This window comes from Chionomys nivalis, chromosome 7, assembly GCF_950005125.1.
Source record: "Chionomys nivalis chromosome 7, mChiNiv1.1, whole genome shotgun sequence".
Taxonomy (NCBI): Eukaryota; Metazoa; Chordata; class Mammalia; order Rodentia; family Cricetidae; genus Chionomys; species Chionomys nivalis.
In genome coordinates, this window is record NC_080092.1 from 12,405,028 (window position 1) to 12,432,662 (window position 27,635).

Below are 27,635 nucleotides of genomic sequence, written 5' to 3' on the forward strand. Positions count from 1 at the left end.
CTGTAACATTCTACAGGGCGGGGAGTGTGCATGTAAGGTTTAGACCACAGTCCTGTATAGTTGGTATGAGGTTGGAGAAGGGCCACTGGTTCATGCCAGGACAGAACATATAAGATAAGGACCCACTAGTCCCTTTGTTGGGCCCTGGGCAGTGGGTGTATATATAGGAAGGAAGGACAGTGATCAGGGTGTCATGCACACCCAGCACATGTGCATGGTCCAGGACTCCTAAGATGCTGAAGGAGCTGCTCCCACATGAATACAGACAGAAATCACTGCCTCTTCTTTCTGGGGGGGGCGGGTGCACAAAACTCATGGCCCTGGTCTGTGCTCAGGTCCAGTGTTCCTGGGGAGAAAACAGAAACACTGATGCTGCAGACACTGGGGGAGAAGAGACCACCCAGCATGGGCCTGACCTGGGAACAGCCCCTGGGGACAAGGCTCTCCAGGACAGGTATGCTCACACAGACCAGGACATCCCTCCCAGGTCCTCCTGGACTGGAAGCCATGTAGCTGTCTGTGTGTCTCCAGGACTGGTGGAAGGCCTTCGGAAGCGACTGCTGCCTGCCTGGTGTGCCTCCCTGGCCCACGGGCTCAGCCTATTCTTGGTAGCAGTGGCTGTTGCGGTCTCAGGGTGGATTGGTGCCGGCTTCCCCCCCAGCGTGAGTGTCATGTGGCTTCTTTCAAGCAGCTCCAGCTTCCTGGCCTCATTTCTTGGCTGGGAGCCCCTTAAGGTGAGAGGACTCCTAGAGGGGAGGGGCTGCCAGTCTCAATGCTTGCCAGCTGATCCCACTACCACCCCAGGTCCTGCTGGAAGCCCTCTACTTCTCACTGATAGCCAAGCGGCTACACCCTGATGAAGATGACACTCTGGTAGAAAGCCCTGCTGTAACACCTGTAAGTGAACGGGTACCCCGTGTACGGCCTCCCCATGGTTTTGCACTCTTCTTGGCAAAGGAGGAAGCCCGCAAGGTCAAAAAGCTTCATGACATGATGAAGGTGAGCTCTGGCTACAGGTAACCTCCACTCTACTGTTGTTTGCTCTGCTCCTGACCTCCAGCGAGCACTGGGGCTTTGTAGTCCTGCCCTCCTATCATTGCTGCCCCCACCTGTTATTGTACATCTCAAGTTCCTGCTTCCTCCTGGCCTTGAGGGCACTGGGCACAGCTGTCTGGGTTTCTCTATGTATCCCTGGCTGTCCTGGAACTCGCTCCATAGACCAGGCTAGCCACAAACTTGGAGATTTACCCGCCTCTGCCTCGTGAGTGTTGGGATTAAAGGCGTGCACTACCATTGCCTGCTAGTCTTAAATAAAACCTTGCCCTGGCCCTGTGGGATGGGATCAGCTGATCAGAGCCCTCTATCCCTGTCCTACAGAGCCTCTTGGTATACATGCTTTTTCTACTGGTGACGCTCCTGGCCAACTATGGGGATGCTTCTTGCCATGGTCATGCCTACCGCCTACAGAGTGCCATCAAGCAGGAGCTGGATAGCCAAGCCTTTTTGGCCATCACCCGGTACGGACACTCAGGACACACACATCCACCTTGCATTGGGCCAGGGTGGCACTGGTGCCCACCAAGGCCCATATTGGTTTTGTCTTTAGTCAGCCCAGCCTCTAGAGAACATTTTGAAGTATCTAGAATCAAGGGTCCTACCGTTCATGAACCACTTGTAACTCAGTAGCTGTGAATGAATCCCAACAGAAAATTTGCTGTTTGAAGCATGAGATATTTTCTTTTTGTGTTGTTTATAACTTAATTGAACTTTGTAGACAACAACGTAATCACAGTGTCATACAAAATGAATACTCTTGAAACCTGTGGGCTGTGGGTTAGAAACCCCTGTGGCCCACATAAGCTGAAAGATTGGACATCTCTGATCTAGATTCCTGTTAGGTTGTCAGGACCAGAGTACATGCTGGAGTATCTAGTGGGTAGTACATAGCACAATATCAGGACAGAATTATCTGCCCCAAGTAGCAGTCCAAGAATTATCTGCCCAGCATCATCTCAGGGGCTGCTGAGGCAGCACCTCTTGGGCCCTGATACCCTTGACCTCAGTGACTAACGTTTTCTGGCAGGTCTGATGAGTTCTGGCCATGGATGTCACATGTCCTCTTGCCCTATGTCCACGGGAACCAGTCTAATCCTGAGCTGGGACCCCCGCGGCTGCGGCAGGTGCGACTGCAGGAAGGTAAGCTGGGGACGGCCATATGTGCTTGTTACCCTGTTCCTTCCATTGCAACTGCAGCTCAGCTATTTGAACTCCACTTAGCTATATGACCTTTGCCCTCTTCTTTATAACTGGTAGTAATAATGTTTGCTTTATGGGGTGGTTGTTGTTTTTAACAAAATCTCCATTGTTCAATTTTACCAATAAAGACTCTAGAGCCAGATGCTGGGGTAAAATCCTGCTAGCTCAGAGAGGCAGAGAAAGCACCCAGCTGACCTTCCTCCTCAGCCTACATTCTACCCCTCTCTTTTCCTTTAATGTCTCAAAAAACCCCTCAAACTCAAATGTCTCTTACTTCCTATGCGTCTTTCTAGCCTTCCTCCTGACTCCCTCTTACTCTCTATGGTTTTTTTCCTTTAATCCTAAATTCACTTCTTGTTAACTGGTTGCTTGCTCCACCTCTTGATCTATGGTTGACTTTATTTAATCCTGTTTACAATAAGCAGAGAGCTCTTGGATTAAAGGTGTGCGCTGGGGCTGAGCCACACCACACACAACTAGAGACAAGTTTTTCCAGTAAATAACACAATCTCAGGGGTCACAGTGTAATCAAATGTCCTGCAGAATGGGTGGCTGGGAGGATTCAGGAAAGTCTACAGCACAGGGAGTCACCCATTGTGTCGTATGTCCTGAGCCCAGACCCTTCCAGCTCAGAGCACATGTGTTCAACCGCAGGAAGCTTGAGCACCAGTGACTATGGCATTGGCTGGCAGAGTGTGGCTCAAAATGACTCTGAGACATGGTCCTATTCTGCACCAGACTTGTTGGGGTGAGTAGAGTAAGGGCCTAAGTCCCCACCTGGGTGATGGAAGTTCTTCAGAGGAGGGCATGCCTACCAGATGCTCTCAGGGTTGGGGAGTTTCCGGTTCTGTCCTGTCTCCACAGCGCATGGTACTGGGGCTACTGTGCAGTGTATGACAGTGGAGGCTATGTCCAGGAGCTGGGGCTGAGTCTGGAGGAGAGCCGTGCACGGCTGGGTTTCCTGCAGCTGCACAACTGGCTTGACAGCAGGTGCGTGCTGAGGAGAAAGTGAGCAGGAAACCTGTTCCCTTGGCAGGCCTCTGAGCCTCACTCTAGCCAGCTGTCCCCATACCTAGCCCTGAAGCCCCTATGGACCTCCTTCCCAGGCCTGTGTAACTGGCCAAACTTCCCATTTTGCACCCTGTGCTCCTGCACACATGGCCCCTCCTGCTGACAGCACCCTCCATGTAGGAGCCGTGCAGTGTTTGTGGAACTCACCCGCTACAGCCCTGCTGTGGGGCTACACGCTGCTGTCACACTGCGCCTGGAGTTCCCTGTAGCAGGCCATGCACTGGCTGCCTTCAGTGTCCGCCCATTTGCATTACGGCGACTCAGCACTGGCCTGTCACTGCCACTACTCACCTCGGTATGCCCTCCCACTTGACATCTGTCCTCAGGATCCTAATCACACCCCACAGGAATCTGAACATACCCCTGCTACTCTTGACCATGCCCCTCATAGACACCCCGTTCCTCAGGTGTGCTTGCTGCTATTTGCCCTATACTTCTCCGTGGCCGAGGTGCACACCTGGCGCAGAGAGGGGTGTGCACGCACGGCACAGCCTGATGCCTGGGCACGGTGGCTACTGGTGATGTTGACGGCAGCCACAGGGCTGGTACGCCTGGCCCAGCTGAGCATTGCTGACCGCCAGTGGACCCATTTTATACACGACTATCCGCGCCACTTCACTAGCTTCGACCAAGTGGCTCAGCTGGGCTCTGTGGCCCGTGGGCTGGCGGCCTCACTACTCTTCCTGCTCTTGATCAAGGTAAGGGCCAAAGGGCTGGTGCAAGGCTGGTGACTAGGATCAACCCAGGGCCTGGTGAAAGTTGACTGCCTTCTGTCTGCAGGCTGCCCAGCAGCTACGGTTTGTGCGCCAGTGGTCGGTTTTTGGCAAGACATTGTGCCGTGCTCTGCCAGAGCTCATGGGTGCCACCTTGGGTCTAGTGGTGCTCGGTGTGGCCTATGCTCAGATGGCTGTTCTGGTAGGTTGCTGTTCTGGGGTGTGCCAGGGAAGGGTCTCACCCAGGGCACACCTTTACCTGTGTCTCTTTCCCTTAGCTTATTTCCTCTGGTGCTGACACTCTCCACAACATGGCCCGAGCCTTCCTGGTGCTGTGTCCTGGGACCAGGGTCCCTACTCTGTGCCCTTCTGAGTCCTGGTACCTGTCCCCTCTGCTGTGTGTGGGGCTCTGGGCTCTGCGGATGTGGGGTGCCTTAAGGTTAGGAGCTGTTCTCCTGCGTTGGCGGTACCATGCCCTGCGCGGGGAACTCTACCGTCCAGCCTGGGAGCCCCAGGACTATGAGATGGTGGAGCTTTTTCTGCGTAGGCTTCGGCTCTGGATGGGCTTCAGCAAAGTCAAGGAGGTGGGTACGGCCCAGTGGGGGGGAGAGGGACACACCCTGGGTCTTACGAGCCCAGGGTGCAGCCGGACTGACCGAGCCCCTGTGCCGCCCCCAGTTCCGCCACAAAGTCCGGTTTGAAGGAATGGAGCCACTGCCTTCTCGCTCATCCAGGGGCTCGAAGTCATCCCCGGTTGTGCCTCCACCCAGCGCAGGCTCAGATGCTTCACACCCTTCCACCTCATCCAGCCAGCCAGATGGGCTGAGTGCAGGCTTGAACCGCTCGGCATTGAGGCTGGAACCAGAGCCCTCGCGCCTACATGCTGTCTTTGAAACCCTGCTTGTCCAATTTGACCGACTCAACCAGGCCACAGAGGATGTCTACCAGCTGGAGCAACAACTCCAGAGCCTTCAAGGCCATGGACACAGCAGACCTCCTCTCTCCCCTTCCCCTGGCTGCTTTCCAGGCCCTCAGACATCTCTGCCCAGCCGCCTTGCTAGGACCAGTAAGGGGCTAGACCAGGCAGTGGGCCTCAGCAGGGCATCCCTGCGATCTAACAACAAGATCCACCCCGGCAGCACTTAGGCCCAAGGGGTCCTGGTCATTCCCAATCCTGGGAAGGCCTGTGGCTTCACACTGGCCTCTCAGAGCCAGGGTGGAACACCACTCAGTATTACCTTCTGCTGCCCTCAAGGTTGGGCCAGGCAGAATGGCTGCATATAAGTTCCTTAGGGTACAGGTATTGTGGCCTTACCTGTCTGCCTATGGGCTTCAGCACTTTAAAAAAGGCTGTGTAGCCAGCCAGGACCTAGGTCCCCTCCCCACAGGAGGATACAGCAGTATTGGACCAAGTGAGTACCCAGTCTCCAAGATGCTAATTTATTTCCCAAGTCCTCAGGTACAGCGGGCTGTGCCCAGCTCTACTCCTAGGCGGCCATCTCCCCTTGCTAGAGGGAGGGCTAAGCTACACTTATTCCCTGTCCGTCCCGTAAATTATTACCTCTCTTGTTGTTTGTGCAGCATACTTGCCTCTAGCCGCCATCCCCTTTGTATGTCCACCATCAATAATTTATATGGGGTTAAAATGTATATATTTTTGTATGTCACTATTTTTCACTTGGGCTGAAGGGCCTAGTGGCTGAAGTTACCCGTGGTAGAGGTGCAGGGGAAGCTGCAGCCAATTACAGGATCCGAGTCTGGCTTTGGGCAGGTGCTGGATGGTATTGGGACCACTATGGCCCCATTTTCCTCCCTTGTCTGGGGCCAGGCAGCACCCAGATCTGCTGGTATCAGGTCTGAGCAAGGCCAGGACTACTGTGGGTTGAAAGATGCCAAGAAGTATCGGACAAGACCCCCACTGGGGCTGGTCCCCAGGGTGGGGGGAAAGAGAATGTGTGACAGTGCCTGCCTGCTTCTGTGGGCTCAGCTGCAGCTCTAGCCTTGATCCTGCCCCAACCCCAAACAGACAAGACAAAGTCAAATAAAAAAGCTGTCTGACTGCTGCTATCTGTGCTTCTCTGAACTCCATGGGCCAGGTGGACATGGCCACAGTTTATTTCATGTGTGAGTACAGTCAGACGGTGGTGGTGTCAAACAGTGAAGGGCCAGCTGCATGGCTCTGGCACTGCAGGACCCCTAGTGGCCTCATACAAACTCTGTGAAATCATCCACGGAGGAGATGAGGCGTTTCCGCTGGCCTGTCTCGTAGGTGGGTGTGGGCTCAGCAGGGGCCTGAACTGGGGCTTTGGTGTGGGCTGGAGGGTGCATCAGAGGCAAGCTTGGGTTTGAATAGTGCACTTCTTCACGGATCTACAGAGAGAGAAAGCTTTGGCAGTGAGCCCAGAAGTTCTGTCCCCACCAGATTTCAGCCATTACATCTCTGAAGCCCTGTCTTCCTTACCCGGTGGCGGAGACGCTTAATGTGGCGGAGCCTGGCAATCCACTTGGAGGGATAGATGTCAGTCGGGTTGGAGCGGCTGTGGTGTACCTGAGAGGCCATCTGGGGAACCCAAAGCAGGATGGTGAATTCCCATCCAGGAGCACCCACACACCTGCTTGGCCCTAGGTGGCAGCTACCACTCACATTTGCATGTAGGGCCATCTGTCGGGCCACGAAGGATAGGTTTCGGTCAGATACTATCTTGGCCACGCTGGTGTCCACAAGGCCTTCCATATCTGTGGAGACACAGTGCTCATACCTGACTCAGGCCAACCACTACCCTACCCAGCCTGGGCCTCACCTTTCCTGCACTGCAGGGTCAACAGGTTACATTTGTAGTCCAGCGGTGTGATGATCACATGGACAAAGTTGAATTGGCCCTGCCAGACAAGAGGAAAGTCATCTTGGCACCAGCTTGTGCTGAAGGCCACCCTGCTTCACTGCTGTGTCACCTCAGCAGGCAGCATTTAGCCATCTGCTTTTGTCTTCATCTCTGGCTAAATGCAATCTACTCTGCATGTGGGCCCCAACACAGATTTGCTTACAGTATACAACCTACCTTGCAATACACACACACACACGTAGTCCATACACAGAACTCCCCATACACACACACACATACATAGTCCATACACATAGAACTCCCCCATACACACACACACACAGTCCATACAAAGAACTTCCAGACCCGGCTTCCACGCTGCCATATTAACTCTGAGTCTGTTCTCAAGGTGGCACTGCCCGTGTGCCCCTTCTCAGTGAGTTGTACTGGCTTTTCTCAGAGTCTTGCCTCATCTCCCCTCACTCGTCCTGAAAGCAGCTGCCATGGACAGTCTCACCAGACATTCACAAGGACCATAGTCACCCAGATCACCTCCCTAAGGCCCTGCTGTATCCTCTATGGCTTCTGGTACTGTCTGTGCTTCATTCAGACTTGCCAGCTGGGCTGTACCAGGCTCTCTCTGACATTCTGATGCCCACAAATCCTAAGTTCACAGGTGACGCTAGCGCTGACCCAAAGGTGCTGAAATTTGCACAGCAAGGACCCTTAGAAGCCACTCCAAGTGGACACTCCACTGCGCACTGTACACCCTCACCAGGTACATGTTCACCTAGCTACTCCTCATGAAGGGCACAGCTCATCCTACAGAGGAAGAAACCGGCTTTGGGATCATGTCTCCTGTGTCCCTGACAACAAGCTCCCAAGAGAGACTCCCCTCTTAGGGCACTTCAAGATACACCAGCAAACATATTTAAAGATGGCCTGGGCTGCTGCTCAGTCTGGGTGGTGTAGGTGGCAGAACTCAGTCATTGCCTGGGTATCCAGCACACGGAGATCCTACTTACCTTGATAGTGCCCAGCTTGAAGTCCTCACCAGAATCATTGTAGATGATAGAAACAAAATCATTGCCCAGGTGCCGTTTCTTGTCACAGCGGTGCTTGTCCACATCCTTGGTGGGCATCAGGGTGGCAATGTGGAAAACAGCTGTAGGGTGGGTGACACTGGGCTGAGTGCCAAGACATCACATCTTATGCTGGGTCTTACGCTGGGCCTGAGGCCCAGGCTAAGACCTCTGTATGCCTCCAAATTTCCTGGTTTTTTCCAGCACCTCTTTGTGCCTCTCCCAGCGCTGGAAACAGGCCAGCCTAGAGCAGTACACACCTTGCATAATGTCATCATGCCAGCAGTAGGTGAACTGGCCGTCCTCACCACACACATCTAGTCCTCCCAAGTACACCTTGTCTGGCTGGCAATCCTTGAGCTCGATGAGCCGGCCCAGGCCTGTCAGAAACTCCGTGTACCTGTAGGAGCCGTGCTCATTTGACAGGATGGCCAGCTCACTGTTGCTCTGTGGAGAAATCCAGATAGAGTAGCTCCAGCTTAACAAGCAAGTTTACCATCATCACTGATGGAAAGCCAGGGTGGTCATAACCCTCCCCTACTCAGTCCTTCATGCTTATAGCTGTCCAGTTCATGTGCACTGTGTCACCTGACCTCCCTCCTCCACCCCAGAACCCTGGCACTGCTCAGCAACCCTGCAACCAAACCCAAGCCTGTTCCTCTCACTTGGTCATCACCTAACATCATCATCACTCTAAACAGCAGCCAGAGGCATACTTTGAAAATGCTGACATTATGGGGACCCCTTTACAGGGTCCCCACCTCATGCAGAGAAAAATATAGTTCATGTCCATCACTGGGCTGAGATTGTCCATGATGTCCCTCTGCCTCCTGCCACTTAGCTACATTCACTCAATTGCTCAACCCAGGACCTCAGTAGTCTGCTATCCCACGTATGCACCCTGTAGTCCTCACAGCTCTGCATACCAACATGTTGGGCTGTCATTACATAGCTGTACCCCTGGGTCAGGGCTCAACACACTCCCAGGGCTCCAGAGCATCAACGAACTTGGAGGCAGGAGACACTAGACCCAATACTGAGACCAGATGATTCTATGCTGGCCCAGGGCCTTACCTGGCCTTCTCCCACATACAGGACAGCAATTTTGTGGGTGTCATAGGACGGGATCTGGTCAAGGAGCTGCACTGACCGCTCGAAGGACTGTAGTCACACAGAGCCTATGTGAGTTCAGGGCAGAGACTACCCTGCCACCAGCCACCAACCCAGATAAACAAAGCACCTGTTCCCAAGATGATTGACTCCACCCACATAGAACACAGACCCTCTTGTGACCCACCCTACAGTGGAGACGGAAGGCAGGCCTACCTCATTGGGCAGCAGGATGGGCTTATTGGACTCATCACCAAAAAAGGGTGAGTGGTAGAGCTGTAGGAACACAAAGCTGTAGAGAAGGCACTGGTCAGGGCAGGGCCGGACCTGCAGAATGTCAGGACCTAAACGCCGTGGCCAAGAACCCACCCTCATGGCTCCTACCAGCCTTGGGGAAGACATAAGATTCTCCATGCATGCCTATTCTGCCCAGGCATGTATGGGAGCTGCAGCCAAGAGAAAAAACTCATTGGAGTTGGTGGCAATTTGGGATTTGTGCCTACCTAGGGTTAATGCCTGGCACTTTCTCAGCACTGGAGGCCGCAGCTCTGCTCTTGAAGGTATCCCTCTCCACCCTCTTGCCCCTTCGTGATGGGGCTGAATCAGAGATGGTATAGCCTCGGGGCCGGAGACCACTAGGAGAGCGGGGAGAACTGGAAGGCAGGGGACCTTCAGGTGGGGCTGTGACACGGCCTTCTTCACCTGGGGCTGGCCAGGTAGCCACTTCCCCATCCAGGATCCCTGACTGGGACCGGATCTTAGACTCAGGACTCAGCCGTCCAATGTCAGCCTTGTCCCCTAGGTCTCCAAGGATGTCTTGCAAGGTCTGCAACTCAGGAGAAGAGCTAGACTTGCTCAGGGGCTGTGAGGGTTGGAAGGAGAGGTCCACGGCAGGCCGAGCCCCCTCAGAGGAAATGGCCCGCTCGATGGGGATGCCTCCGGCAGCCATCTCCTCCAGCTGGGACTTTTCTTCCTGGCTAGACGCTGACGACGACTGCAAAGACAGTTTGGGGGACACGCTGTTAGGAACTCAAGCACTCGAGCACCAGGCTCCTGGTGGGCTGTGTTTTCTAAGAGCCCCACAGACCGAGGGAGGGAGGGCGAGACCCAGATGGCCTGAGCAGGGACATGGAGGAAGAAGTAGCCATGTTTTTGTCAAGGAGAGGAACTATCAAGGTCACATCAAGTTCATACAGAGCATGAGTCTTGGATGGAAGCTGTATCCCCTGCCCCATGCCTTCCCAAGGCACTCACCCTGCTGTAGGTATCAGGACGCTGGCAGTGCCTGTCTGTACCTAATGCCTCAAAATCCTCCAACTCGGGGGGCTCCACTGGTACATGAGCCTCTCCTGGACTTCCTTCCTCGAGAACCACGGCAGAGTCTGGGAGGACACAGACAGGGCTGCTTGCTGTGTGCTGGGCAGGGCCAGACGCTCATGAGGCCTCTGAACACCAGTTTCTTCCTGCCGGAAGGGCAGCACCCTGCAGAGCTTTCCACCCTCTTCCTGTGGCTGCCACTGGAGCAGGCTGGAGATGGACTCTGAAGGCCTGGGGAGCCCTGGCTCTAGTGCCTCCTGCAGGCCATGCAAGTAGCAGCTCTGCCCACTCCTGCATCACTAGCAAGGCAGGTCGGAGAGCAGGACCATTCAAGGGCTCCAGCTTGGGAGGGTACAATGTCTAAAGCCTGCTCTGAGACTAAGGAAAATGGCCTAGTTTCTCCAGGACTTTGGATCTGAGGGAGAAGCTAACAGGATGTCCCCATATGCAGACTTGCAACCTACTTTGTGGACAGAGGCTTCGCGGCTGATACTTGAGGGAAGGAAGGAATGAAGTCCCCAAGCAGCACTTCCCAGGCCAACAGTGGGGCAGGGTGTGGGTAAGAAGCAATCAAGGGTGAGTACAGCCTGTGACACCCTCCCCAGCTCTCCCACACTCCAGCAGCCATGTGCATACTGCCCTCCAGAGCTGGCTCCTCTACACATGAGGGAATCTGCAGGGCAACCTTTAAGAGCCAGTGGCAAAGAGGTAGGGCCTTGTCACCAAGGTCCTTGGCTAGCTGATGAAAGGGAGATGCACAGACAGTCAGATCATCAGCTAGGAAAAGGTCAGTAGAGCTCAGTAGAGCCTCAGGGCCAGACTCAACCCCAAGAACTGCTGCCCATAGGGATCAAGGGGACCTACCCAACATGTCAGCCAGAGGCCACATACACCTCAAGCAGAGCTCTGCTCAGGACATGTCAAAGGGTTCCCATGGGCTAAGCACAGGTGTCCTACACAGATGTTGGGTGATGCGAGGCTCAGCCAGCCATGGAGGGGTGAGCAGGTGAGGGGCAATGAGGCAGAGCAGCACTCTGCAGACCACATGGCTTCCTCACAGGGATGCGCCAATACCTGCCCAGGAAACGCTCCTGTGCAGCTGTCCTTGGCAGCTGGACTGGTACAGGGAGGAGAAAGAAGCCACTGCAAGGTAACCACGCGAGTAGCCTCGTCAGCGACAGAGACTGCACAAGGCCGAGCAGAGAGGATGGGCACAGCCCCGGGCCTGGAGAGGAGAGAGGGGAGGGCCAGCGGCGGCCAGGGCCGGCACACAGGGCTCCCAGCTCTCCAAATAGCATGCACAGCCTTTGGGAGGTCAGTGCTGGTCAGCTGCAGACACACGGATGTCCTCAGCCTCCAAGTACCATCTACGGCCACATATCCAAGGGCCTAGCCGGGCAGGGTTGGCAGGCAGGCAGGCTCAGGCATCCCACCCCAGGCCTGGGGGATGCTCAGCTGTCCGCAGTGCCTCCTCACCCAGAGCCATGCCCATCATGGAAGTGCTGGCAAAGGCTCCAGACAGCTCCACCCAGGCACTGCTAACTCCAGTAGCATCCTGGTGGTGGCAGCAGGTACCCGTTTCCAAGGAAGTGGGCTTCTTCAGCAAGCATGAGCCTGCTCCTAAACTTTAGGGACTTGAACCCTACTATCTCCCCCAAAAGACCCTGAAAATTATGCATGGGAGGCCTCAGTAGAGGGAACCACGCTGCCACTGGACAAGGCATCTGGGGTCCAGCACTGCCCATGCTCCCGTGCTCACCTGTGTTAGAGCGTGGAAGAGGAGGTGGCTTGGCTGTGCCAGCCGCTGGCACTGACAGGGACTTGTACAGGGCCGTGTCCCGGTGCTCCTTGAAGCGCTCAGCAGCCATAAGAGCATTGGACAGCTCTTGCAGGGGCATGTTGTTGATGTCCGAGGAGAACGGGCTGAGCGGGTTCTCCAAGCTCATCAGCCAGCTGGTGTTCCCTGGGGGCGGGTAGTACTTCAAGCCTTAGGCCATACTTCTCAGAGCCACACCAACTCCTAGCACCATCTCCAACAACCGATACCCACTCATACCCTCTGCTGCTCTAGATGAGCACACTGAGGCCAGGCAGGCCAGGCTCAGACACACATCAGGGCAGAGGCTCCTGAGAGAGCCTGGAAGCCCAGAGCTATGTCCTTCTTCTTGTACCACACCCCTACAGACTGTTCCTGGACTTGGGGATCTTTATTAAGCCTTCCTGTGACTGTCATGCCCCTGTTGCAAGCTAAGATCTAACCCAGGTCCTCAGAATGTGACTATGTGGAAACGGGGCCAAGTGAGATCACACGGCTGGGCCCCAGGCTAATGACTGATGTCCACAAATTAAGGATTTGGGCTCAACCATGAGGACAAGGAGAAAAGGCAGCCACTTGCAGGCCTAGGAGAGGCCTCAGAAGGAATCAGTCCTGCCCACATCTAGTCTCATCTTTGCTCTCTACAGGGGGAGACTACACCTCTATAGGGTGAGCTGCGCTGTTGGGTACTTTGCACGTGCCCCGGCCACCTACCACCTCTGAGGACCAACATCAGAGTGAGCGCCTCAATACCCTATGCCTGTTCTGGGTCTACAGCCCGGGAAGGGTCACTGACACCCTCTTAGGGATTTCAGTCTGCCTCCCTTCTCAGTACCTGTGGGCCTACGGACCAAGATTTCAGCCCAGCCCTGGGTCAGCAAAGGCACATAAGCTGCCAGATTCGTCTTCTCTGCTTTCGGAAGCTGGGTTCCCACAGAAGCCTTCTCAGGCTTTGCCGCTGGTGTGGTCTGTGGTCCCAGGGGAGCAGGGCCACCTGGGGTATAGGGAGCTGGAGTATCCAGGGCACCAACTCGAAGGCCATGTCCCCCTAAAGACAAGGAGTTAAGAACTGGTAACCACCCCTTGCCCACTACAAAGTCCCCAACCCAGAGCAGATCCTTAGGCACAGAGTCCAGCCAGCCTGGAAGTACCTGGCCCATGCCCAAGGAAAGCTGGAGTAGGAGAGCCCCAGCCCCTGGTTCTGGTCCTTTAAGGGTGGTGGCCTCCCGGGCTGAGAGCAGCAAGAGACTCAAGTCTTGCCCACTGGAGCACAACTCATTCAGTCCCGGTAGAGACAGCTCTGGGTGAGCTGGACTCAGGCCCTTCAGCTGCAGGGCCCTGCTCCACTGAGTGTCATGCCTCTACACACAGACTGAGACAACCGTGCCATCAGGAAGTGGCCAGTCATAAAGCCAGCCAGCAGTCCTTCAGCTGCAGGGGCCTTCTGCGCACTGGGCCCAGCTGAGAGGCAGCTGAGAGGTAAAGGGCATCTGCCAGGAGCTGGCTGGGGTAAAACTGACCTGACATGGAGCGGACCCGGTCCCGGGCCCCCCGCGACACCTGCTGCCCAGACTGCGACTCCAGTTTGGCTGGTGCTTCCTTTGTCTGCCTCACATGTACCCCAGGATCAGAGCTAAGGACGTAAGCACCCATACAGAGTCAACCACGATCCCCAGGGGTTCCAGGACCACAGTGTACACAGAAGGAAAGGACAATCACCTTGGCTCTGGACCACCCTGCAGATCCCCTGAATCCAGGCCCAGCAACGACCGGGTGCCGGTTCCCACGCTGGTTGTCACGGTGACGAGCTTATTTCCAACCAGCCAGGTCTTGGTCCGACCCCCTGCCAGGAGGAACTCTCCCACGGGGGACCTGAAAGAACAGAAGTGTCCACGGCTCAGTAGGGCCTCAGGCGCCCAGAGCACCTGCCCCTCCTACCTTCAGCATCCCAGTTCTGTAGTACAGCGCACACCTCTTGGGGACCGCAGTGAAGTTGGAGAACACGTATCGGGCCATCATGTCCAGACACGTTTCTGTGAGCTCCAAGTGGAGATTCTTCAAGCTGTCATCAGCCTGGGCCATAGAGTTCTCATCCGCAGACCCCAGGCTAGCGCTGGTGAGGGATGTCTGGATTCTGCTGGAGAAGGAAACCATACCCAGGTCAGGGGTCAGGGCTAAGAGAAGAACCATGCTGAGTCACCTACCACCAGGAGTCAAAGCTCAATGCATGCTTGGCCAAGATGGCCTTGCTCAGAAAGCCCACCAGGCCCCGGGTACAGCGGCCAGTAGAGCTACAACCTCACAAGCCATGTGGACCATGTCATCCCAGAGAAGAAGGGAGATAGGTGCCTCACAGCAAAGCCCTCTGGCTGGAGCAGAGCTGAGAGATTGGCGAGACCAAAACACCCTTGCCCCAAAGCACACAGGAGTTAGCCATGGCTGCAGCACACAGCTTAGTCATGCAGACTCAGAGAACACAGGAGGACAGAGCAAGATTGCATTCTGCCCACAGGGCCACCTCCTGTCATGGACGGGGAGTGGCTGGGCTCTGTGTATTACTTGGGCAAAGTGAACCGGCATGGCTGCTCCAGGTCCACTCTCGCCCCAGGGATCAGAGGAAGGCCTTTGGAGCTCTGATTCTGACCTCAGTGCCATAGCTCTTCACTCACATTTTACTGATAAGGAATCTGCCAGAAAAGAGAAGTTGAGAGGGGTATACTACTGAGCACCTCACTGCCCCCAGCTACCAGAGGCCACACAGAGGTGGAAGCCCAAGGCAGGCACTAGCAAGGAGTTGGATCTCAGGGCGGTAGAAGTCACATCCACAAAGGGCTTGCAGGTGAGGGAAAGATGCACATCACTAGTGCAGACAAAATTCACGGGAAGATGCTCACAGCCTCCCCTCCCAGTCTGGCCTCGACACCAGAGTCCTATACAAAAGCCTCTAGCTCCCCTTAGAATGAAGCCTGAGAAGGAACTCTGCCCTACAGAATGTGATGCCACACTCAGACGAGTGTGCGTCCGCCAACCTGCACGAGTGCAACTGGGACTTAGGAAGCTCTTGTCCCCTGTCTTTGAGGTAGAGGCCTGCCGGGTGGGCACTAGCCTCCCAGTCCTCTCAGAAAAGCCATCCTAGCTCTCTAGTCAGGGCCCGGGCGGTGACCTCCGAGGAGGCTGTGCAGCCAACTGTGCTAGTACAGGGCTTGGACAGAATGCAACCTTCCCTCCCCTTCGCCACCAGGCTCTGTCAGGCGGGGACCAGGTTGTCCTCCAGCTCTGGTCGGAGAGCCGCCAGCAGGCGAGGAGGCCATGCATGCAGCCCCATGCACCACCACCCGGGTGCTCACGGGGCCAAGCTCCAGGGTCTGTGCCCCCCGCCCGACACAGCCCCACTACCTGCGGACCACATGTTCAGACACACTGACGCTGCGGCACCGGAAGGCCTCGGCTGCACAGCTCTCTCTGAGTTCTTTCACAGGCGCAGAGTTATTCAGGCCTTGTTTGGGGGCTCTGGCTATCCTCAAACTACCGGGCGAGGAAGGAAGCCCCAAGCCCCAGAGAGCCCAGCTCCCGGGAATGGGAGAACAAGCCATTGGAGGGGTGAGGAGGAAAGGTCCCAGGCCACAGGGTCAAGATGGAGAGGTCCCGAGGGTGAGATGAACAAAAGAACCATGCCAAAGGACAGTGAGCAGGGGAAGAAACAGAAAACAAAAATGCATAAAAATACAGCTTGTAAATGCGACTGAGAAAATGTAAGGTTTCACGCATGATACCAAAACAAAAGACATTAGTGCAAATTAAATGTGTGTGGATCGCCCCGCACGGCAGATTCCAGGCTATGCTGACCAGATACCCCTGCCTACCCCACAGAGAGGCCATCGCGGCCAGGCCTGGAACTCACTGTGGAAAGAGGCTAGTTCTCAACGCAAGGCCCATGAGCCCCTGAGAGGAGGCGGCTCCAGCCAAACTGCGGTTCTTCAGCCCTGGCTGTGGGGCTCAAGTGCAGGCTGCACTGGAAAGTGCCGTATCCCACCCGGGAGAGCTGAGGCAGCCCGCAGGGAGCGGGGCAGGCAGGGCAGCAGGGCGATGAGGTGCAAACAGAACAATGAGGACTAGCACAGCTCTGCTTTCAGATACGGCACAAGCGGCTGTGATGGTGAAGAGCGTGTCCCTGGTGAGCAAGCTCCAGACGAAGAGGGGTGGCTCTGGCTGAAAGGGCTGAAAGCTGAGCTAACCAGAGACCGTGGGGCCAAGCAGTGCGTGTCTCTGGGTTCTCCCTGCCAGGCCCAATCACAGCTCCCATCATTCATCCTTTTCCTCCTCTTCCGGTGCAGTGAGAACCAGCCCTATACATCTTCATCTCCAACATGACACTATGTGAGCCTGCGCCAGAGAAGCCAGGAGGCCGGCACACACGACCCATGGGGCTGCAAACTACAAGCCAGCCTAGAAATGGGAGGTTCTAGCAACCTTTGCAGGTCCTGCCCAAGGGCATTTTAGGCCCAGGTCACCATGCATGGTGACACCCCCTCATTCCTAGTCTCATGTTCACTAGCCTAGAGGTCACAGCCTAGGGTCCCACCCAACTTGATACCAGGAAAGGCCCCAGCAGACCCCGAACCTTTTGGGCCTCTCATTGAGACTGGTGCTCCGTGCTCTGAAACTGTCCTTCTCAGGGGTGTCATCGAAAGACAGGAGGACATTGGAACGCAGGCCCTGGAGTGGGGTGGAGACATAAGCTGTGAGAGGAACCATGGGAAAGCAAATCAGTTCTTTCCGAGCCACGCCAGCCTCAGGTTGAGTGCAATAAAGGCGGCTCAGCAGAGCCAGCTCCTGGGTGCCACAGAGCTCCAAGCAGTCCCCACCTCCACCCACAGTCCTGTCTAGTGCTAACATCCCACACCATCCATGCCCCTGCGCTAACCTTAGTAATATAGGGGACAAAATCCTTCCGGAAAGGCAGGCGGCACCTGATGAACCACATGGCTATGACATGGTGGGCCAGGCACACGATGTACTGGTTGAACCTGGGGAGAAGGCACAGTTCTAACCCCCTCTTGGATCAGTGAGAAAACGTCATGGGGCTCAGAGTTCAGAACAGAGGCGGGAGGGCATCAGGAGACTCTTGAGCTTGGAGCCCAGACTGACTTTCTGAGCCATGGCTGGGAAGGGGGACCCAGGGCAACCAGACTTACTTGGAGGGATTGGTGTATGGCAGGGAGATTGCAAACACACTTGCATACTGCTCTGCAGCGAAGTTTCTGTAGAGGTGGGGCAGCCTGGCCAGAGCTGTGGCACAAGAACAGCCATCAGGGGGCCCAGCCAGCCAACAAGGACCACAGCTGCAGCTGACTGGCACCAGCACCCTAGGCTTCGTCTCTAAAGTCAGGGCAACTGTCCACAGCCATCAAAATATAACCTTCCAGCCCGGGCCTCAGCTCTCCACACTGGCCAGGGACAGCAGCCTGTGTTTCCTAACCAAATCTAGCCCATGGCCTGTCCTATATGACCACGGCCTGCGATATGTGACCATGGCCTGCACGACCCGACTCCCACACAGCTGGCCACGACTCCCATGTACAGGTGTGTCCACAAGCAAACCATACAAACTCACTGGACAGGAACTCCAGGAGGGGGATGGCCATACTGGCTGTGGCGGAAATGTGCGTCAGCTTCACTACCAGGACAGGCAGAGCCTTGATGATGATGTCAGGCATCTCCACGCTGCAGATGGCCAATGCCACCACGCACTGGCTGGCACAGCGGTAGATGAGGCCTTGCTCCAAGCAGTAAACCATCTCACGCTGAGGGAAGTAAGACATGAGATACATGGTATCTTAGCCCCTGCCCAGGAGGGCCCAGCTGCTCTGGTATATCAGGTCCTTCCCCAAGTTTTGTTTCCTTCTTTTGCCTGCTTTGAGATGGTTCTTGGAGGAGAGTAGGGGCAAGTCTTAGAAGCGCCCCTCAATGCCTAAATCAGTCATTGTCACAGATGGTACCACCCTATGGCCAATAGAATGAAGTCACATATCCAGGGGTCATACCCCCATCATTCTGAGACTCCCAAAGGACTGGCCTTGAGGAGAAGCACCAACTGATGTAGCAAGTACCTCCTGGTTGGTATCTTCTAAGAAGACAACAGCAAAATGACAGCTCAGGCCACAGACTGGGGCTTTAATGCCCCAGAATATTTCTGCTTTCCTGAAGCCAGCCCTCAGAAATATTTTGGGTTCAGAGAACCTCCATGATCTTTGACCCATCTTGGGCAGTTGCCCTCTGGCACAATGCACGGGGATATTTCATTCAAATGGACCTGTGGATAAAGTCCCAGCGTCAGTTCCCAACTGTGCTGCAGTCAGGGACCTGGGCTCAGGGAAAGACAGGCCTCCCCAGGCCGCCGGGACTGTGAGCAGGCTCCTGACCAGAACAGAACCTGGGGGACACACAGAGGTGGCAGGAAAAGGGCACTGCTGTGACTCTGGACAAAAGAAGGGGTACCAGGAGTCCTGACAGCCGGCCGCACTTCCTACAGCTGGTCTGGGCACCTGCCAAGGAGAATTCCTCGAAGGGGAGGTCTTGCTGGGGACATGAGGACAATGGGCACAGCCAAGGGCCATATCAAAGCCCTCAGTTACAGAAAACTTACAAGTTTTCTGGGATTCAGCTGCCCTCCCCCTGGCCCAGCAACCAGCTTACAGAGCGCCCCTTTGTCCTGCTGCCCCCTTTCCCATCTCTCACCTGTTTGGTCTTGTCCAGATAGTTGTGGTACGATATTAACGCTGTCAGCACAGGGACCACAGCCAAGTGCAGATCGGTTCTTGAGAAGCCTTCTGGGGTACCTCTGAGCCGCTCAAGGGTCTTTGGGTCTGAAAGCTACGACATGAGACAGAGCCCTGAAACCCTGCTCCACAGCAGTGTTTCTCAGGAGCAGGGGGTGCTAGGGAATCCCAAAAGGTCCCCTCCTTCCTGGCAGAGGTCTTCCTGGGAAAACTCTCAGCTTGTGACAATACAGCAGGAGTGTTCTAGTCGCAGAGACTCGGGGGACACACACCCAGGGGCACACACGCCCAGGGGCACACACGCCCAGGGGCACACACGCCCAGGGGCACACACGCCCAGGGGCACATACACCCAGGGGCATATACACCCAGGGGCATATACACCCAGTAAGAAGGCCTTGGTCAGGGACAGCAATGCACATGTCTGGCACGGAACTGGATGGGAACCCCAGGGAAGTTTTGGCATTGTAGCCTGCTGGCACTAGGAGCACGGTCTGGAGCCAAAGTTCATATGAAAGACAGAGCACCCCAGCGAGTGGTGGTGGTAGATCTGTGAGGACCAGCCTCTATTTTGGAGGAGAAAGCCTAGATTATAGCCCAAGGTCACAGCCTACTGCAAAGGTCTGCAGATGTCACAGGAGGAGTTGGCACAGGGGCTGTGGTGACATTACCATGGAGCAGAGGGCAGAAGACAGTTGGTCAACATTGCAGGGGGAGGTGAAAATGAGGACTTTGTAGCGCAGTGACTCAGGCAGCTTGCTGAGTACCAGCTTCAGCACCTTCCAGTCGGTCTCCTAGGAGAGGAGATAGTTAAGGTAGCGGGCTCCCTAGACCTTGGGCAGAAGTGTGTGCTAGTGACTAGCACAGCCACAAAGCTTCTGGATTTCTGCTCCCTGACCCTTGACCTGTGTCCCTAAATTGTACAGGTAGCCACTTCTCAAAGAGAGACTGGGACATTGGAGTGGTGACCGCCCTCCAGATGAAGACCAGGAGACAGCACTGCCTCCTCCACTTCTTGGCGGTTTCCCCAGGTCTGGCTCTGCCTCCCTCACCTGCCCAGTGACAGCGCGGTGACTGCCCGCCTCTGCATGACACTGAGTGCTTCCCAACAGATACCCACCCTGACCTTCTGCACCGCTGAGCCTCCACAACTGACACTGGCAAGAGAAAGTTGAGCTACGTCAGAGGGGAGAAGGGAGTACACACATCCAAAGGCAGGGAGCCAACATGTCAGCCGAGGCCACAGCCGCAGGGAGGACACGAACGTAGCTCTCTGACTCCTGCCCGCACATGCCTATGAGGGACAGCCCTACTCCCAGAGCCAAATCCTAGCAGTCCTGAACCCTGACACCCTGTGACGGGTGGCCTGGATACTCCTAGGCAACAACCTGCCAGCTCCAGCATCTCCAGGGACTCTGGGTCTTCTGCTCCTCCCAGCACCCCCACTCTCTCTGCCTTGGTCTCCGGCCTGGCATCTTTAGCATCTCTTACTGTACAAAACCATACCACCTGCTTCCAGCCGTTGATAACTCCTGTCTCAGCTTACCTGGTGGATGTCCCGGAGACATGACTGTACCCACTCTCATGCCACACTGCCCACTTGTGGCCACCCCACAAAGTGCATGGTGATTTAAGGTTACTATTATCTGGCTACATATCTGAGTTGTTGCAAAACTTCACTCATATAAGGGTGAAAAAATGGATTTATTTCAAGAATTTGATACCCACAGGGCAGGGACAGCTCAGTTTGCCCTAACAGGGCCCATCTCACCTGCTTCAAACACTGCAGCAAGACGCGGAAGAGCAGGGAGTAGGGTAGGTGGCCAAGTCGTACAGCAGGGCCTGTAGGCACGGGGCTAGGTGGCCCAGTTGGAGGTGAAAGAGGCCCACTGGTCTTCTTCTCGGAGGCCCTCTCCAGGTCCCTGTGGAAGCAGGTGGACAAGCAACTGAGACAGTACCACGCTGTGCAAGCCAGAACAGACATGTTCCCCCCGACGTAGCTTGTGAGTAGCATCCCTCTGGACAGTTCCTCTTATAGACTAACTGGGGCAGAGAAGACCCAGCATCAGCTAGTGGACAGTCCACCCTTAGAGCACAAGAGAGGCACCGCCACACATACATGCAGTCACAGACACAGTAAGGGCTGAATCTCACGACCCCATCCTTGTTGGGCAGCCCCAGTCGATGCAACGAATCAGCCCGCAGCAGCAGCAGGAAGTCAAAAGCCTGCCAGAGAGCAAAATGGTCATCCAGTCAAGCCAGGAGCCTGACTCTGGGGCAGGCAGAGAAATCCTAACCATTAGCACTCTAAAGACAACTGAAGTCTGAACGTCTACGCTGGTGTCCTACAGAGGGAGACTTCTCCCCAGTAGCTATCTGGTTCCCAGGTAGCACCAAACAGCCACCAACACCAAATGGCAAACTGTTCTCAGAGTTCCATCACATCTCTACAGTGACAGGCTGGGCCAGGATCCTTACAGAACAGGCTACGCCCTGAGCCTGGGAACTGACCTCTACTCAGCAGATTAGCATGGCACACGGCCAATGGCCGTCCCCTCGCCCTCTCGCTACTACTCCATCCAAGGGAGCCCATGCTATAGGGTACTGAGAGATTCTCTAGCACTAGAACTATACGCCAACCCTAGAAGCCAATGTGCCCTATCCTGGACAACTGTGTGACCCCAGAGGGGTGAGTCACAAAGCTACAAGGAGTACAGGCCAAAGAAAAGGCAGTAGGTTCTTGGCAATACAGGCCTGGCAGATGCCGAGGAGAAAAGGGCCTTGCACAGGACCCTCCCTAGACCACCTACTGCCTCTCTAGGCTGCAATAACACAGCCACCTGGATAAGGCAGCACGCTAGCCCCGCCCGGCAGTCTCACCTGCAGCCGGATGCTGCTGGCAATGGGCAGGGAGTAGCCATGCTTGTAGTGGAGCTGGATGTGGCTAATGAGGGTCTCATACACCCGAGTGGCGTGGCTGGCAGGCAAGGTATAAAGCTTGGTCTGCAAGAAAGAGTGCACCAATCCTACAACAGCAGTCAGGGAGATGACACCCTTGACCCGGGTGTGCGGAACAGCATCAGCTCTCAAAAGACAATGCAGCTGCCTCTGCCCCGTTGTCCTCTGTACGCTTCAGTCACAGCGCCATCTCTCCATGTGCCCACCTCATCAGCAGGGAATTGGGGAGCAAATTAGGAAGCACATCCAATGAGTACTGTAGCCGGGCGGTGGTGGCATACCCAGCACTCCACCAAGCACTTGGGCAGAGGCAGCTGGATCTGAGTTCAAGACCAGTCTGGTCTACAGAGCTAGTTCCAGGACAGGCTCCAAAGCTACACAGAGAAAGCTTTGTCTCAAAAAACCAAAAAAATAAAAGAAAAAGAAGAAAGAAAAAAAAGGAAAAAGAAAGGAACAAATTTGTGTGCTAAGCATCACAGAGTGCACCTATTCCCAGCAACTAGAGAAGGGGAGGCACCGATCAGGAATTCAAAATAAGCCTTGGCAAGATAATGAGAGTTTCTTTCAACAAGAGAAGGAAAAAAGAAATAAAGGCAAGGCAAACCCCAGAAGTGACTTGGCTGTGGAGAACCATATGCCCTGACAGAGAAGTCAGAACTCATGGGGTAGCCAGTGCAGAGCAGCCCAAGTCCACACAGTGCAGCAGGCTGACCACGGTCCTGGCACGTGGAGATGGGAAGAAGAGGAACAAGAGTTCAAGACCAGTCTAGCCCATATGGATCCCATCTACAAAAGGGGGAAGGGGACTATGGAGATGGAGGGAAAGCACCTGCCATACACGTGTGAGGACCAGCATTTGGGTCCCCAGAACCCACACACAGGATGTGGTAGAGCACGTCTGTACCCAGCGCTCCTATGGGAGACTGCAGGCGAGGCAGGAGGATCCCTCTACGCTCCTAGGCCAGCTAGTCTGAGCGGTCAGTGGCAAACAGACTTGTCTCAATAAGGTGGACAATGAGGACAACACCTGAAGTTGTTCCCTAACCTCCAAGTGTCTACTGTGGCATGAGTGTGTCTTCACACACACACACACACACACACACACACACAACAACAAAAAACCAAACCACACCTGCCCTGGGTCCTCACGTGTGTACCATGTTGATACGGCATCTCACTAGGCAGCCCAGGCTGACTGTGGGGATAGCTACATAGCCTTGGGAACGTATTTACAATCAATGAGCTCTTCACTGTAAAGGGAGGAACTGTGTGCTACGTGAAGTGATCTGAATAAAGCTGTCTCAAATGAAAACAGTTACAGACAGGCACTGGCTTCGTCGATACAGCAGTACAGACCAAACAGTGTACACAGCAAGGGGCTCACGCACTGCACACTGCAGGCCTCACACCTTGATCACGCCTTCCTACCGCAGCCTATTTACCACGCAACCCTGTAAACCGGTCAGAGCTGGGTCTTCCAGCAGGAGTAGACAGAAACTAGTCTTCTCACCCTTCCGGAGCACCCACCTGAAGGATGACCAGGAGCCCCAGGACTGCAGTCTTCACATCCTCCAGGGAGGCTGAGTACACTGCCACATCCCTTTCTTCCAGATCCAGGGGGAGAGAGAGAGAGCGTGCCATCACCTTCCAAGAGACCAGTACGTGAGTTCCAGTTCAGTTCCCAGGCGGTCACCCACACATCTAATCCTTTGTCTTGTGCTTCTCGGGAGGGAAGGTACACTTTACACAAGCGGCTGCTCACAAGCTACATTTCAAAACTGAGAGGACAAAGTGACTAGGCTGGGAGGGGAGGGCCACAGCCTGCACCTCAGCTCTGTGCTATCCTTCGCTTGTCCAGCCCAGATCCCTCAGGAAGGACACTGGCCAAGCAGCAAGGTGGCTCAACACAGCCTCGACACCACACATCTGCTGGGAGGGATGTCCCTCCCACAGAGACAGCCACTAGTCACAACGATAAGAACAGGTCAGAGCCCGAGAGACGCTCTGTCCATACCAGCCCAGACCTCCAGATGGTTCTCACTTTCTCAATGATGTCCAGGAGACTGTTGAAGTGGTGTGTGTGGCAGCCTTCTGCCAGGTCCACCAGCAGCTGGGTGGCCAACTTTCGGACCTGGTGGTCTTTATCCTCGGGAATGTGGGAGAGCTGTGAGATGACCACTGAGTTAATCAGTTCTTCCTGCATTGGGCACAAGTTGGAGAAGGTGAGCTTCCAGCCCCACAGTGGACGCACTGTGATCCCTCAGGGCACAGACCCAAAGCAGTTAAGGAGTCACTAACAATGGCAGAAAAGCTGGACGATGAAGGACACTTCCCTTAGCCTTTGTAAGATCCTGGACCCCACCTCCGACCTACACATATACAATGGACCCTCCTCCGTGGAGGGCATGTATGAGTGTGTGTATGTGCTGGGCAAAGGGAAACCCTGACATCAAAGATCCTACTGTAACAAGGATGCCGTAAGGAGAGCTTTCACGGGAAAAGCACACGAAGACCAACTCTGGTGAGAACAGAGGATCAGAGGCCCTTTCTAAACCCTGAGGGAGAATGGATGGGACTGTGGTAAAGGTAAGCAAAGGGCAATATGGGGCACAGGAAGGCTAGGAGGGGAGAAATTACAGAAACAAACACCACACACCAGACTGTTTGGAAGGGTGCAGGTACGGGTGGGTCAATGGCAGCTCACTGCCTAACAGGTTCCTTCCCCAGAATAACACAGACAGAAGACTTCGGAAATCAGACCAGATTTCTCAGAAACTCTTGGTCTGAGTGGGGCCTAGGCTGGAACTCCACAAGTACAAGCACCTGCCTTGCTTCTCGGCAGCCTTCAGGCCCAGCAGAACCTGACCAGGAACCATCGAGTGCACGTGAAGGGACAAAGCCCAAACCATACCTCGTAGAACCCCTACCTTGTAGAACCCGTACCTCGTACGAACCCATACCTCATAGAACCCGTACCTCGTAGAACCCCTACCTTGTAGAACCCATACCTCGTAGAACCCGTACCTCGTACGAACCCATACCTCGTAGAACTGCCTGTTGATGAGCAGCACGAAGGACAGCACGTCCAGCACCTTGATGCGCACAGCACTGCGGCACTCGTTCCTAGGAGAGGCAAACGTGCTTCAGCTGGCTAGGACATTCCACCTTCAGCACGCACACACTGGGCAGGAGAGCCCAGCTTTGGACTACCCTCATGGAATCACTCAACAACCAACCAAGACCAAGTAAAAGGGTGGCCTTCAGGGGCCATTTTGTTTTTCCTGAGACAGGGTTTCTCAGTAGTTATGGAGACTGGCCTGGAACTCGCTCTGTAGACCAGGCTGGCCTCAAGCTCACAGAGATCCGCCTGCCTCTGCCTCCTGAGTGCTGGGATTAAAGGCCTACGCCACCACCACCCAGCCAGAGGCCATCTGTGTGGACTATCCTGTGCACAGGAGGACATTAGCCTACTGAAAAGCCAGCCTCCCCACTAATCAAGAACTGTGATTTTGGAGAATCTCCCCGAGGTCTTGGACAGGTCGCTGGTGAAGAAGGGATCACAGAGGCTTTGCTACCTGAAGAACCTGTCCATTAACAACTGCAAGTTCTGGATCCAGCCGTCCTTGGCTGGGTGGATGGATTGGGCTCTGTAGGATATCAAGTTTAAGAGAGAAGACTCCTGTAAAGGAAAACAATTCTAGGGTCAGTGAGCCATTTCCTCCTGCAGATGCTACCGACCTGCTGCGAGGCTGATGGCCCAGGAGAACCCAGTTTGCTCAGAGATTAGCTACCTCAGCCCGGTGGGGAATTAGCAAAAGCAAAGATCTGGAAGTGAGGAACTCATGTCAAACCCATGGAACAGCATGGTGCTAAGCAGAGTAATCCTGGCAAAATGACGGCTGCCCCTGGGAGAACTGGTCTCTGCAGAACCAGCCCAGAACCTCCCTCCACACAGGTGGGGGAAACTGATGGCTAGGCTAGCACCAACGCTCGAGCAAACCCACGCAAGCCCGCTAGCTGATGCCTGCCAGGCTTCCTGCAGAGCACAGACCCAGGAACACAGGAACCTGTCCATCTTTATTTGAAAACCAGAACCACTGGAACCATCCCCATACATAGCCCCACCAGCATAGGGTCCTTACAGGTCTCTGGTCTGCATAGCTCTCCACCAGTTCATAATATCTTTCCTGAGAGCCATGGAACTCATTCTGGTCACACAGCTCCTCCACAGTGGTTAGCAGGTCATGGACGATGGTCCTGAGTTCTGGGCTGTCCAGTTTCTATAGTACCAAGATATATCACATAAACTAATTTCCTTTGCCCTCTGAACACAGCTTAAGAGGAGCTATACACAAACACACCCACACACACCACCCCCTCTTCTCTCACTCACACCCACACTTTAATTAGGCTATCTGAGATATGGAAACCGTTGCTCTGGCCCATTTCCTATCACAGGAATGGAAGGTGAGCCTATGAAAGCTGGTCTGGAAACGAGAGCAAACAGGAGGTGAAAATACCATAGCTCCAATACCCTTGCCTGCTTCTCCCGGGTTCCAATACCTTTCAGTTTCAGAAGTGTGGCCTCTGACCTCCTCTACTAAACCCAAAGTACCTCCTGGTCAGCCCATCTGACCAACTACAACTCAACTTGGACCTTGTCACATCCCAGTTTTCCCTTTCCCTGGCATGCCCTTTTCATCAGCTGTCCCAGGCTGAGCTCATGCTGAACGCTAACCTCATCACCCACAGCCTTGCATTCATGGGAACGTGTGGCCCTGGTGTTTTCTTTAGCACTGTGGTCAACACTCACTAATGTCCTCCAAAGTCACAAACGGCAGTGTAGATGCTCTGGAAATTGCCTTAGGACCTACTCAAGCCACGAAGGTGACTTGTCCTGTCTGTCACTTGGTCTGCCTTGGACAACTAGCTCAGCCCTTGCTCACCTACTACATATTCCTGTTTAGAGTCAAAATAATGGAGCATATTTGGAAAAACAAGATCTGCTCTTCAAAGGAAGACAAATTAGCACCACCGAGAACCACCAGCAAACAGTCAGGCTAAGCTTTCAGACCCCAAGAAAGGTCCAAATGCACGGAAGGGACGCACACATGCCCCCATCAGGGACAGGCCTGTCTGGGGTCTTAGTCCTTTCTGGCAAGCCTGCCTTACCTGGAGCTGCTGAAGCAGTCGTTCAATAATGTCCAGCAGAATATCCCATGTCACAGCCTGGAGCTCCTTTCTATACTTCTTGATGAGTCTTGTTATGGACAGAACAATCTCATAAGACACCACCTCGTTAGGACAGGTCATAGCCTGAAACAGCGCACGGAACACAGATCAGCTGCTTTTTGCTCACTTAGAGGAAGCCCCCTCCCATCCTGTCTTAGAATTGAGTGTAAAAAATGCATGGATGGGCAGCACTTACCACACATGCCCGCAATGCATACGTGGTGCCCAGAAAAGAATCTGTTATGTAAGACCCAAGACCCAAAGCCCCTACCTCCAAAAGGCCACACTTGGAGGAGTCAGTCACTCCAAAGTCTAGACCTGGAGTGCTGTCACAGCACAAAGTGACAGGTGCTAAGTTCTGGTGCCAGCAATGTAAGTGCAAAGACTACACCCTGCACAGCCCCACAAGACCCCTGCAGACCAGGAGACCATACAACCAGACGAAAGACAGTTTGTCTCAGCAATTCTGCTGTAAGATG

General features: G+C 54.7%; 2 protein-coding genes across 18 annotated transcripts in view; one reads left to right on the forward strand and one right to left on the reverse strand.

The window, feature by feature from the left end:
• Positions 1-6,100, forward strand: part of Pkd1 (polycystin 1, transient receptor potential channel interacting) — a 51,124-nt gene extending 45,024 nt beyond the window's left edge. For 5 of the 10 annotated variants that reach the window (XM_057776073.1, XM_057776074.1, XM_057776081.1 and 2 more), the window contains exons 35-46: positions 336-454; positions 514-734; positions 805-999; positions 1,378-1,517; positions 2,084-2,196; positions 2,875-3,004; positions 3,121-3,246; positions 3,448-3,622; positions 3,735-4,025; positions 4,108-4,242; positions 4,319-4,624; positions 4,719-6,100. In XM_057776073.1, coding sequence (XP_057632056.1) covers positions 336-454; positions 514-734; positions 805-999; positions 1,378-1,517; positions 2,084-2,196; positions 2,875-3,004; positions 3,121-3,246; positions 3,448-3,622; positions 3,735-4,025; positions 4,108-4,242; positions 4,319-4,624; positions 4,719-5,186 — 2,419 coding nt within the window. In that variant the 3' untranslated portion in view covers positions 5,187-6,100. The remainder of the gene's footprint in view (positions 1-335; positions 455-513; positions 735-804; positions 1,000-1,377; positions 1,518-2,083; positions 2,197-2,874; positions 3,005-3,120; positions 3,247-3,447; positions 3,623-3,734; positions 4,026-4,107; positions 4,243-4,318; positions 4,625-4,718) is intronic. The other 5 variants (XM_057776076.1, XM_057776082.1, XM_057776079.1 and 2 more) reach the window with 2 other exon arrangements.
• Positions 6,084-27,635, reverse strand: part of Tsc2 (TSC complex subunit 2) — a 33,721-nt gene continuing 12,169 nt past the window's right edge. Inside the window, exons 11-42 of one of the 8 annotated variants that reach the window (XM_057776084.1) lie at positions 27,097-27,240; positions 26,067-26,204; positions 25,500-25,603; positions 24,966-25,047; positions 23,966-24,121; positions 23,452-23,568; positions 21,847-21,969; positions 21,086-21,192; positions 20,738-20,888; positions 19,638-19,760; positions 18,926-19,060; positions 17,802-17,991; positions 17,383-17,476; positions 17,112-17,214; positions 16,809-16,903; positions 15,584-15,712; positions 14,160-14,321; positions 13,907-14,059; positions 13,708-13,820; positions 13,023-13,235; positions 12,131-12,334; positions 11,446-11,514; positions 10,309-10,436; positions 9,558-10,048; positions 9,271-9,346; positions 9,019-9,105; positions 8,205-8,391; positions 7,888-8,027; positions 6,842-6,920; positions 6,685-6,776; positions 6,502-6,600; positions 6,084-6,410 (exon numbers count right to left, since the gene is read on the reverse strand). In XM_057776084.1, the coding sequence (XP_057632067.1) occupies positions 6,246-6,410; positions 6,502-6,600; positions 6,685-6,776; positions 6,842-6,920; positions 7,888-8,027; positions 8,205-8,391; positions 9,019-9,105; positions 9,271-9,346; positions 9,558-10,048; positions 10,309-10,436; positions 11,446-11,514; positions 12,131-12,334; positions 13,023-13,235; positions 13,708-13,820; positions 13,907-14,059; positions 14,160-14,321; positions 15,584-15,712; positions 16,809-16,903; positions 17,112-17,214; positions 17,383-17,476; positions 17,802-17,991; positions 18,926-19,060; positions 19,638-19,760; positions 20,738-20,888; positions 21,086-21,192; positions 21,847-21,969; positions 23,452-23,568; positions 23,966-24,121; positions 24,966-25,047; positions 25,500-25,603; positions 26,067-26,204; positions 27,097-27,240 (4,449 nt within the window). In that variant the 3' untranslated portion in view covers positions 6,084-6,245. Of the gene's footprint in view, positions 6,411-6,501; positions 6,601-6,684; positions 6,777-6,841; positions 6,921-7,887; positions 8,028-8,204; positions 8,392-9,018; positions 9,106-9,270; positions 9,347-9,557; positions 10,049-10,308; positions 10,437-11,445; positions 11,515-12,130; positions 12,335-13,022; positions 13,236-13,707; positions 13,821-13,906; positions 14,060-14,159; positions 14,325-15,583; positions 15,713-16,808; positions 16,904-17,111; positions 17,215-17,382; positions 17,477-17,801; positions 17,992-18,925; positions 19,061-19,637; positions 19,761-20,737; positions 20,889-21,085; positions 21,193-21,846; positions 21,970-23,451; positions 23,569-23,965; positions 24,122-24,965; positions 25,048-25,499; positions 25,604-26,066; positions 26,205-27,096; positions 27,241-27,635 lie in introns of all 8 variants that reach the window. The other 7 variants (XM_057776083.1, XM_057776088.1, XM_057776087.1 and 4 more) reach the window with 7 other exon arrangements.